Source organism: Quercus suber, unplaced genomic scaffold (assembly GCF_002906115.3).
Source record: "Quercus suber isolate HL8 unplaced genomic scaffold, Cork oak 2.0 scaffold_190, whole genome shotgun sequence".
Classification (NCBI taxonomy): Eukaryota; Viridiplantae; Streptophyta; class Magnoliopsida; order Fagales; family Fagaceae; genus Quercus; species Quercus suber.
The window spans coordinates 156937-169719 of record NW_027069648.1 but is presented as its reverse complement, the minus strand read 5'-3'; the positions used below and the strand labels follow the sequence as shown (position 1 = coordinate 169719).

Below are 12783 nucleotides of genomic sequence, written 5' to 3'. Positions count from 1 at the left end.
GTGGATCTTAGTTTGTTGGTTGCTAAAATAGCAATCGGGAGATTTTTTACACCCCCAATGCTAATGCTCTAATTGCCTATGTCCTTAGCGCATTATCCAATTTGTATATTAGAAAATCTTTAACTAATTTTAAATTAACAATAAACTAACCCAAAGTTAATTTGCTTGTTGAGCAATAAGTACATGAAGCCAAAATTATGCAAAAGGGGAAGAAGAACATGTGTAATAATATTGTAAAATACGTATGATAATATCCCTTTAATTTGTGGCTTTACCTAGTCTCATGTTTCACACGTGCAAATCTATTATTAGATTAATAAAAATATTAACAATTTCATATATGACTACAAAGTATAGAAGTTTATTGTTGGCTTTCAAAATATGTAGGACTTGATTAGTAAGAAAGAATTATTATTATTATTTTTTGGCATGAGTATGCGAATTGTATGCATTGAATATATACTTCCAAAAATCCCCTTAGTATCATACAATTCACCTTGCTAGGAAATTTTTTAAAAAAAAAATTATATTATTCTTTTTTTTTTTTTTGTGGAGAAAAAGATAGAAATTATATTAAAAAATAAAGAGGTCTGGCTATTATTATATTAAAAATTCTATATTGTTCTAAAAGTTGAATTCTTGAGGGACAATTCTCCTTGATTCTAGATTATTGACAACGTTGTCCATTTGATAAGATGTCTAGTGGTACTACACATATATTTAGCTATAATTGATAATGCTATATCTATAATATTTTTACAATAAATCCTATTAGTTTTACTGGAAACACTTCCTCACTTTGTAAGGTTTTCTCAAAAGAAAAAAAAAAAGAAAAAAACATATCTTCCATGTTTAGCTTTATCCACTTTATTTACTGAGTTGTGTTTTACAATTTCAGCGTACTGTGGCTTTAGATTCAAACGTTGTGATCTCAAGATTGGTGCAAGAGCTAGACTCTTGCTATACGGAAGTTTTTATATATCTCTTGTTTTAAATTACGTTGCTTTGAGTTGTGTAATATATTTTCTAAGATACTGTATGACCTAATTTTATACCTTTATATTGAGACTTAAAGCTATATATGTTTATTGGAGGCATTTTAAGAGATATGGTATATTAACAACTAGTTATTTTATCAAATTTAAACCAATATTGCACTACTAACTGTATTGCCATTGACAGAAGTTACTTCTTTCTTGGAAATTTTATTTTGCCAATTATTTATACTAAATTTAACAAAAAGCATAGGACATATAGTTTTTGACTGGGTAAGTGAAGAAGCAAGGTTGATGGAACATTAATCCAGTTATGTTTAAATTATTAAAAAAAAAAAAAATCCTTTATTTTAATGATTTACTTTAATTCTTGCATTGCTCCTGAGCCTTTCACTATGATATTTTAGGAAAAATTTTAATTTATTTTCCTAATTAATTATTTTTTCATATTAATTGACTGAGTATCAATATTGTTAATGACATATTTCTGTCAAACTCCTAAATGATATGATGGCATGATGCATCCATGGGATGAGCTTCTTGTGCAAAGGGAAGGGATGGTGGTGTGAATTTAATGGACTTGCCACCGATTATCAGGATTTTAAGATATGATTAGTTAATCGATTAGCCATTGATTAATGCATGGATAAACATAATAAAAAAGCAAATCCCAAGCAAGACAAGCACCCAAACACTGCGAAGTGTTTTCAGAGAAACATTCCAAAATTTGGGTAAGAATGATGGCCAGTGAAAAATAATTAGAGATACTGCTAAATACATATGCTTTCCATGGTGTATCTACAAACAGTAAGCCAAATAAAATAAAATTTGAAGGTGATGTTCAGTGCAATATAATCCTACGATAATGGTGTACGAGTGTCATAATGTTCATGATGAGGTGTAATGAGGTTTACACCTACAGAAGTCTAGAAAAGAGAAGGCAGATAGAAAGGATAGGATAGGTAGAATAGTAAATGGCAATTGGTACGCAAGCTCAAGCATTAAAAAAAGAAAAAAGATCCAACAATTGCAATAGGGCNCTGTTTATACCTTTCATATCACCTATTTAACGTGAATAAAACTTCTTTAGGCTGTCCTCGGACATACGCGTATCCTCGGATCGGGCCTTTGGGCCCTGGGCCCAATTCTGAGGGCTACTATACCTTTTTTAGGTAACAGGCCCCACAAATATTATTCTAAGATACTGTATGACCTAATTTTATACCTTTATATTGAGACTTAAAGCTATATATGTTTATTGGAGGCATTTTAAGAGATATGGTATATTAACAACTAGTTATTTTATCAAATTTAAACCAATATTGCACTACTAACTGTATTGCCATTGACAGAAGTTACTTCTTTCTTTGAAATTTTATTTTGCCAATTATTTATACTAAATTTAACAAAAAGCATAGGACATATAGTTTTTGACTGGGTAAGTGAAGAAGCAAGGTTGATGGAACATTAATCCAGTTATGTTTAAATTATTAAAAAAAAAAAAATCCTTTATTTTAATGATTTACTTTAATTCTTGCATTGCTCCTAAGCCTTTCACTATGATATTTTAGGAAAAATTTTAATTTATTTTCCTAATTAATTATTTTTTCATATTAATTGACTGAGTATCAATATTGTTAATGACATATTTCTGTCAAACTCCTAAATGATATGATGGCATGATGCATCCATGGGATGAGCTTCTTGTGCAAAGGGAAGGGATGGTGGTGTGAATTTAATGGACTTGCCACCGATTATCAGGATTTTAAGATATGATTATTTAATCGATTAGCCAATTGATTAATGCATGGATAAACATAATAAAAAAGCAAATCCCAAGCAAGACAAGCACCCAAACACTGCGAAGTGTTTTCAGAGAAACATTCCAAAATTTGGGTAAGAATGATGGCCAGTGAAAAATAATTAGAGATACTGTTAAATACATATGCTTTCCATGGTGTATCTACAAACAGTAAGCCAAATAAAATAAAATTTGAAGGTGATGTTCAGTGCAATATAATCCTACGATGATGGTGTAGGAGTGTCATAATGTTCATGATGAGGTGTAATGAGGTTTACACCTATGCAATTTGAAGTTAACAGAAGTCTAGAAAAGAGAAGGCAGATAGAAAGGATAGGATAGGTAGAATAGTAAATGGCAATTGGTACGCAAGCTCAAGCATTAAAAAAAGAAAAAAAAGATCCAACAATTGCAATAGGGCAATATAATTATTTCTTTGTGAAAATTTTGCTCATTTTAAACCAAATTGATTGGATAGAAAAATAGTCCAAATAAAAAATTGACTTGGTTTAGTGTCAAAATACAAAATCAAGAATAATGGAAGCATGAATTAGAAGTATGCACTCAGGCCATAGAAAATGAAAAAAAGTTGAAAGCAAGTGTTTGTTGGGCCAAAATGGCTAAATACCATTATTTTGCAAAATATATAGAGATTTATCACAGTTTTGGAAATATATATGGATGTACCACTTTTTTGGAATTCAAGTTTGTGAAACTCGAGTTTGCTGTATAACTCGAGTTCCAAGAACTCAAGTTCTTTGAAAACAATAACTTTCAAGTTTGCCGTGCTATTTTTTATGGAACTTGAGTTATATAAAAAACTGGTGGCTATTTTTCATAGAGCTTGAGTTACACGGCAAACTTGAGTTTCACAAACTCAAGTTTTAAAAAGTGGTAGATTCTTAATTATTTCGCAAAAAATGGTAGATCCTTACATATTTTGCCAAATAGTGGTACTTGGCCATTTTGACCGTGTTTGCTCTATAAAATCCTGAGTCGTAGTCTGAAATCTGAATCAATTAATGCGAGGAACCAGTCCCAATCAGTACTAATCTTAAGAAGCAAAGCAACAGCATGAAGTGTGGCACCAAGAGCTTGAGGTACCACCTATCTGGTTAACAACATAACTTTTTTTCAGCGACATTGACATTCCCAAAGGCTTGGAACACCTTTAGATTAAACTTAAAGTGGTAACTCTGTTTTCAGATGTGATTTAATTGAAGTTGGCGTTGTGCTGTTTCTACCCTACGTAGTCTACTATACAAAGACTCACATATGCATGAATTCCTTAGTGGCTGTAGAGGCTGAAACTCTAAACTATACAAAGAGAAAATCTTAGACTCTATCTTGGTGTATCTATGAGTTCAGAAAGACATAATTTTTGGGTTCTTCCAAATTGATGATAGCAAAGCTTAAAACCAGAGAGTCTTAATCCCACTGTTGCAGCTATGGAGTTCAAATCTGATCTCCCAGAGGTCCTCTAAGTCAGTCAGCGGTTCTGGTAGCCAGTGGTCGTGTCACATCATCCATACAAAACGCATGTCTATTTCATATCAAGATTGAAAATAAACTTGATATGTGATCTTGATTGGAATTGAAATAGTTAAATGTGATTGTGTGCATTGTGACAAAACTTAATTCTATCATATGAGCATTTTATTTCGATTTAAATTTAAATCAAGGTGCTTGTGTGTGAGAAGTGATAGGAATTAAATAACAAACATGCTTAAGATTGGAATTCATAGCATCCTGAGATCAATCAGGGTTATATGCATATATGCATTAACATTAAAAGAACAAACATGTGAATCAAGGAGGGGGGCAGCCTTATTGCTTTACCACTAAAATCTTTTGTTTAAAACTCTTCAAAGAGTCAAATTGTTTGTTTTGGTAAAATAGGTTGATTGAACTTAATTTTTTTTTAGCTTTATTATTGGTAACTTTTGTAGTTGAATAAAAATAAGTACAACAAAAGTGGAAAACATTTTCCAATATAAAAGCAAAAACCATTTAACCCTAAGAGATTGGTTTAGTGGTTTCTAAGGCCTCGTGATATTTATGAGATCTTAAATTCAAAAATTCTTGCCAACATCTTGAGCAGAAGCCATTTTCTAGAATGTTAAATATACAGTAAACTACCACAAATAAATTAAAATTTTATTTTCTTAATCAAGATCTATTTTCACAAATGAAAGTTTTGTTCATTTACTTATTTGAAAGTAAAAAAAGTTAATGTCAACTAAATTTTTTTTTTTTTTTTATTATGCATTGCAACCAAATAGAAATCAAGAAAGATTCATTTTTCAAAAAATGCTTTCTATAAAAAAAAAAAATTTAAAAAAAAAAAAAAAAAAAAAAGTAAGATGAATAACATAAAAGAGAAGCCTCAATTGGGCCCAATTCTCACTTTGAATCATAAATGCACCCAATTTCTGAAGGATGAGATTGGGCCGAATAAAGATTGGTGCATGCGAATGCTGATTGAAAAATGGGGTGTACATGCGAATGTTAATTGAACCCTTAACAAGTTGGGAGACAGCTGCTTTACTAAAGATAAAGGCTATAACATAAAATCCATATTACTTAATGACATTCACTTAACTTATAATCTATTTCATGCATCAAAAGCCACATGCTTAAATAAATCCTCAATTAAATATGACATGTCTGGGAAATGTTATACCATTTGTTGCTTTGAATGGTGTAATAAAATTTTCCAAGATACTGTATAACCTAATTTAATGCCATTTAATATTTGAGTGTGGTCGCTATGTTTATTGGGACATTTTAGGCCCAAAAATAATGTCTTGAGGGAGTTGAATTTTAAATGGGATTATTAAATCGTTTCTTCTGTAGTAATTCTACATCTTCTAAGAATTGTGATATTGTATATTACAAATAAATTATCATATCAATTTGAAAACTAGTATTATACAACTAAATGTAATGCCCTTGGTTTAGAGCTTATAACTCAATAGACACCTTTTAGCATCTCTAATGGAAGACGTCTAGAGTTCAAACCTCCACTATTCTATTATAACTATCAAAAGGGAAAATATGTAATTCTCTTGACAGAAGTTACTTGTTTTTGAAGTTCTATTTTCGAGTTCTTTTGACTAAATTTAAAAATGCCTATAAAATGTAGTTTTAGACAGGGTAATTGGAAAAGCAAGGTCGATGGAGAAATTATATAGTCCTCTAATAGATCACGTCACTTGTCTAACATTCACTAAAAGACTCTCACTTGTTTAAAATTGTTGAGTCAGTAATCAGTTTTTGTTTTAAAAAATTTTCTAACTTAACAATTTCAAATATGTGGAATCTTTTAGTAAAATAGTGGACCATATTACTTGTCCATTATGAGAACCTTATAATTTCTCAAGGTTGATGATGAGTGAACAAGTCAATTGTATAATCATTAAAATTTCTTTGATTTTGGATGGTTTTATTTGATTCTTGCAATTCTTTGAGCCTTTACTGTGATATTTTAAGAAAAGTATGATTTATTATCCTAATCTGCCCTATTCGTTTTCCATATTGAGTGAGTATCAATATTGCTGATACAAATGTCATTCAACTCCTAAATCATAATGGGCCCTTCGCATGCGCTTTTAGTGCAAAGGGGAGGGAGGCGGTGTGTTGGTATAATCAATATCATTCAAGACTAAGATGTTAAGACTTTTCCATGTTGATGTTTCAAAAAATAAATATTCTTTGTATTCTTTGGTTCAATGTTTAAGACTTTTCATTCCTTGTACATACACACAAAACTCATTATATTTTAATTCACTATTGTCTGCCTATAGCTCTTCATGTCATCCATGTCAAATATATACAAACAAAAACGATGTCATTTACCTTTAATTTTCGACACACCTACTTAGCTTTAACATTGCTATTTCATCTAATCCTGACCTATATGAGGTGGCTACAACCAAGAAAAGGAGGCTTGCGTTTTATATTGAATGACAACAACAATTACGATTTTGATGTCAAGGTTAGACGTTATGGATTTGTGGGTGTTTGAGATGTGTTTTTTTTTTTTTTTTTAGAATTCAAGAGAAAAGAGAAAGGAATTACTAATGGATATATGTGTATAATTTATAATTATTGTCTTTTATGATGAACTTATTACTAATAAAGTTCTATAATAATTATGCTATAATACATCTCCAACATTCTCTAAAATCATTTATATAAAACATTACAATATTATCCATGCATCACACGAGTAGCTTACTAGTTAATTTAATGGACTTGCCACCAGTTATTAGGATTTTAAGATGAGATTATTAACTTGATCTAATTTATTTAAAGTTGAACCTAAGTCATTGTAGATACCCCATTTATTAATTAATCATTAAATATATTTTTATTTATATTTATATATATTACTAAACATTTTTTCATATAATGGTAAACATATATTAATTTAAGAGCACATCTTTTACGTTTTCTATATATTGTCGACGAAGATGTGTTTTGATCACAATCTTACTTTTTTTTTTAAAAAAAAAGATTTTGCCCATTTCGGACCAAATCAAGTCCTATTTCGAACCGTTTCAGACCGAATTAGGCCGCGTTGGGAAACAAAAAAAAATCATCTGTGGACGGCATGAATTCGACACGGGTGCGCTGCTTTGGTTTCTACTTTATTAAATGTACATTTCAAATACTTAGTTTTAGTCCTACTTAATTGAAAGTTTTTAGATTCAGAGTGCCTTGCAAAATTTCTAATTTGGCATTAACTCTGAGTTTAGTATCATCAACAAAAACAATATTATCTGCAAAAAATATACCAAGGGACTTCCTCTTGAATGCTTTAGTGAGGTCATCCATCACTACTGCAAAAGGAAAATCAACAAACTAAATCACTCTCTAAATATCCACTACCATCATTTGACCTTAAAATAGCTAAATTGTATCTGTAACTCAAAAATGGATAAGAAAAATGCCAAAATCGTGTGAAAAAAAAAAAAAAAAAAAAAAAAAAAAAAAAAAAAAAAAAAAAAACTAGACTTTAGATCCTAGTGTCACCCATTAACACTTCAATTCCAGCTTGGAGTACTTGATAATATGATGATAGTAGCCTTGGAGAGTTTAGAACTCATCCAAACTTATAGACCAAGGTGTTTCCCCTCCCCGTATAAATAGAGGGTTGGTCATTACTCATTAGTCACCAATGACAATCACACTCATCAGCTTGTGCTAAATTTGGTGGTCCTTGACGAACTGATTTAGCATTACCTGTTTTTTTTTCAGTTCTACAACCACACATTTCGCCCCAACTTAATTGCATGGGCAATTGTGATTGGTGAACTAGTTTCATTACTTTCATAGGAACCCACCACGTTTACTCCATCATTCACAGTTGCCCATGTCATAATTGTGATGAGTAGTGGCACAAAAAGTTGTCTATAGACTTTCTTCTCTCTTTTTCCCTGGTAATACTACTATCTGAACCGTGAAATCTGCTTTATGGTGGCTACATCGTGACTTCTATTCTACATTTGTTGCAAGTTGCAACTTACCATTAGGCAAGGACACTATTGGTCGACAGCATGGGCATGGGTAAGTGTGTTTTTTTTTCTTTTTCGGTTATATAGAATGGACAGAATAGATTGGAGACAAGAAATTAATCTCTTTTCTTGGTTTACAGCACAGTACATTTAAAGGGCAGCTTGTAAACCAAAAATTTACAAATGAATATGTTTGGCTAAAAGAATTTAATCTAATCAGATTTGAAAAAAATTTCCACATCACATGGTTCTTGTAATATTTCTACTTTCTGACTGTTGTTCGCATGGACTAGTTCTGAGTGTCCCTTCCCTAGCAAGTTCAGACAATAGAACTCCAAGTTTGATGCCATAAGACCCTGGCTTTATAGCATTAATGTTGCCCCAAGTTGAACATAATTCCTCATGCTGCTTTGAAGTCTCTGTACTCCTATTCATTCCTTTTTCTATGCACCATTCTCCAGGAACCAACCCATTTGGCGGACGGTTTAAGACACTGTTATCGATTTTGTTTAGCACCCTATCACCTTCTTGAAATGGCCTTGCAAAAACTGTCCCACTAGCTACCATTTTATCATAGTGTAACATGTTTAGGACATTGGCTTCGCCATGTGTAGTGTCCCAAATAATGTACCTTAAATCATTGTCCACTGTGGTGTTTTGGAAGTCAGCTGCGTTGCAAAGAACTGTGTGGAAGTAGGATTCAAGAGGGTAAGCCACATTGCTGAAGTACATTAGTAGTTTTCTTGGAGAATTGTCCCATCCTCTAATGCAGTATTCCATGAATGCTCTTGTAAGGATAACCCAAGGAGAACCTGTTACACAAAATAATGGGAATCAGTGCAACATGTTTGCACATGTAACAATCATACCGAAGTATAAAAAATGTCGTACCCAGTGCAAAACGCTCCCACTTTTACAAGGCCTTGGAGAGGTCATGCCAGACTATACTTAGATGAAATTGATCCTCTGTCATTGCTTATAACAAACTAGTACTATGACATCAGCCATTATACCAAACTTTTTACATTAATTTCCAAAACATTTACTTGTTACATCGTCTTTGTCTAGTTAATAGACTATTAGTCCCCTATGATTTAAAATTAATAAATTAATCTTAGATCTCCTGAAATTGTGAAAAAAAATTGTAATCACTGTTCAAGCTCTAAAGTTGGACCTTAATGTTGGAACACTGCATTCCATATTCTCATATTTTCCTATGCTCTTCTATTTTTCTATACTCAAAGAAGTAAATTTCTGCCTATAAAATATGTCCCTGGGATTAGAGAGGTAACTGACCTCCAAATAATTCGAAAGCATCTGGCATTTCTCGGGTCTCTACAGCATAGAAAAGTGGACTGCTCTTTTGATTATGCAAACTGGGGTCTACAACAATTTGATTACTCAGTTTCCGCCTGCATCAATGGCCTCCACTTTAAAATTCTGTAGAGGGATAAATAAATGACTAATAGTTTCAAGGTGCCTGTCAGCAGTGCATCAATGAGCATGTCTTCATCATAGGATGGAGAAAATACAAATAAGATAACTTGTAGAATAGCTATCTTCATTATTGAAATCATTTCATTTGAATCATATTGCTTGCTCTGCATGCTTGATGCGGTGCAACACATTGCCCCTGATGTACTAGTCAGGCACCTCAACTTTAATCAATAAAGTGTGGAAAAACGCATCTAAATTATTCAAATGACTAGCGCTTACTCTTTCCAAATCCAGCTGGTCTTGTTAGTATAATGAACAAAGTTGAGATCCCTTGGCAAGAAAGTGAAAGCATGGAGGAGATCTGCACAAAGACAAAAGATTTTTCTTGTTGGCACTAGGGGGTTAATTAAGGTCTTGATGAGACTTTCATTTAAGTGACAAGATGGTCTTGAAGGCAACTGACAACATATATTCTATAGTCAAAACTACCTTGCTTTTAAATTATTTAAATGCTCTGGCTGTCAATGCAGAGTGCAGACAATTTGATTTGCAAGTAATTTAATGGAAATGGGTTAAATGATTATAACTTCTTTGAGATATAACTTATTTGGTAGACCAGCTACTATCAGACAATAAATATGCATCATTATATGCAAAAGAGGCTGCTAACAAATTTGGAAGTGATTGGTGGTGAGACAAGTATGAACTATTACAACAAAGATAGATGCATGACAACAGATCTTTTAGACATTCTAAAATTTAGGCAAGAAGGACGATTAGTGATAATAGTTAGAACTACTGATAAATACATGTGCTTTCCAGTATATGTACAACAGTAAAACCAATAGATCATGGGTGATAATTCAGTGGAATAGCATGCTGTGATAATGGTGGGAGAGTCATAATGTTCATGATGAGGTTTACAAACTTTACAGTTATGAAATGTAAAGGGAATATAAGTCTAGAAGGGAGATGCAGATAGAAAGGATAGTTATATATCATATGTGGTAGTTGGTAAGCAATCTAAGTCTGCTTTAGTGCTTTTGGCAACCACCAGAAAAGCTAGCTTTTTGAGTTTAATCTGGCGGGCCACACTGAAATTATAATAACTCCCCCTACTTTTCTACTTTCAGAAAACAAGCAAAGCACAGATAGTTGGAATAGGGCCATATAATTATTTATGAACTTTCTTTACGTTTAGTCATTTTTTAAACCAAGTTGGTTGGATGGACCAAATCTAGAAGTGCCTTTTTAATTGATATCAATGTCAACTCCTAGTGCAAAATGAAGTAAAATACAAGATCTAGAATAATGGAAGTATGAAGTAGAAGAATGTACACAGGCCATAGAAAAAAAAAAAAAAGGTGGAAGTGTTCTATTTACCATCCTGAGTCATAAGTGGATAGTCTGAAGCACTTAATGTAATGAACCAGTCCCAATCGGTACTAATCTTAAGAAGCAAAGCAGCAGCATGAAGTGTGGCACCTAGAGCTGAGGCACCCATCTGGTTAACAGCATAACTTTTTCCGACAACATTAACATTCCCGAAGGCTTCGAACACCTTTTCAGATTGAATTGAAAGTGCTAATTCTCCCCTTTCATGACCTGATGATTCAGCATCAAGCTGCAACAAGTACTGGTTTCTTGGATGATATATTGCCTTCAACAACCTCAACATTTTCCTACTTTCTCCCTTAGTACCAAAAATCCAGTAAGCAATTACAGGGGGGTAGCCATTCCCTTTGGATGGGATAATCTTTGGTGGCTGATATTCATTGCTTTCATCAGAAAAACCACTTCGAAATGATCGTGATAACACTCCCAACAATATTAAACTAACTGAAAATACCAGAATCCACAGATGATAACCCGGGATCCATGAGTGAACTTTGGATATTCTCATTGGAGCAGCTTATGAATTTAGGGAAGAGTTGCTTAACTGGCACCCGTAATATAAATCCTCAATTCTCTCAAAACCTATATAGAACCAAAACATAGAATGCTATTGAATCCTTAATTCAGATCACAACAAGAACAAATATTTGAAACTTTGACTAATACCATAAGCATTTTTTTATGAACCATATTGAATATGTCAAAAGTTTACCATAGGTCAATAACTGCAGCCAAAAGAGACTTTTCTTCTATCTTGCTGTATGATTCAAAAACACAAACGAAAGCCAATACAATGGGAATCTGCACAGCTTATCAAACTCCAAAATTTCACGCAGTCCCATAAACATGCTATAGAAGTGTAAGCTACCCCAGCAACAACAACCAAAAAAAAATAATAATAATAAATCAGTGTGTGGAAGAACTAATACCTTTGGAAACACCAAAAAGCTTCAATGTAACTTCAAACAAGTGCAATAACTTGATAAATAATCACTTTCAAATATATGATAGGTATATATATGTTGGTTGGGAAAAGTTGAGGTTGAAAGAGAAAGGGAGTGAACAATGTTACATTGTCAAACTAACTATACCAAATATATATATATATATATTATTTTAAAACAAATAATAATAAAAAACTTCAGCTGAAAGCAAACAAGAAGGGATATATTTTTCAAAGGTAGATGCGTTCACAACAAGGAAAATAGATGGTCCATCATGGTAGGCTAAGAAAGTGACTTTGAGAGAACATTTTAACCGACCATGGAAAGCCCACCAATAACCAAACTACATATAACATAGTAATAAAAGGGAACAAGGTAAAATGCTAACATCTTAAACAGCAGAAACAGGCACCTCCCAACTCTCTTTGTTCTGTTCTTTCTCCCTTGGGTCAAAATTGAACCTCTTTTGGGTAATCATTACCAAACCACCATGGACCTTAAGATATGTTGGGCAGTCAATGGACCTTAGGAAAAGACTCAAAAGAGGAGAGAAAGGCAAAAGAATAAAGAAAAAGAGGTATATTAGTGTTAGGTTTTGTGAGAGCCCAAGCTCAATACGCACCCATGTGATGGTTCAATGAACGAGCCGGGTTTAAAAACCTTGGACAAGAGGAGAGCAAGACAAAAGAATA

The 12783-nt window shown here is 32.7% G+C and overlaps 1 protein-coding gene across 5 annotated transcripts; it reads right to left on the bottom strand.

Annotated features, from left to right (window-relative positions):
• Positions 1-8417: 8417 nt before the first annotated feature.
• LOC112029686 (beta-glucuronosyltransferase GlcAT14C) lies at positions 8418-12214 on the bottom strand. 5 transcript variants are annotated; one of them, XM_024062368.2, is made up of 6 exons: positions 12077-12212; positions 11860-11996; positions 11136-11729; positions 10032-10113; positions 9612-9727; positions 8418-9127 (listed from the first exon to the last, which is right to left on the bottom strand). In XM_024062368.2, exons 3-6 carry the CDS (start codon positions 11653-11655, stop codon positions 8556-8558), a joined length of 1290 nt encoding a protein of 429 aa, XP_023918136.2. In that variant the 5' UTR covers positions 11656-11729; positions 11860-11996; positions 12077-12212; the 3' UTR covers positions 8418-8555. The 5 variants fall into 5 exon arrangements, with proteins under 5 accessions (XP_023918136.2, XP_065634822.1, XP_065634823.1 ...); XM_065778750.1 differs by having other exon boundaries at positions 11860-11965; XM_065778751.1 differs by having other exon boundaries at positions 11860-11948.
• Between the last annotated feature and the right edge of the window lie 569 nt (positions 12215-12783).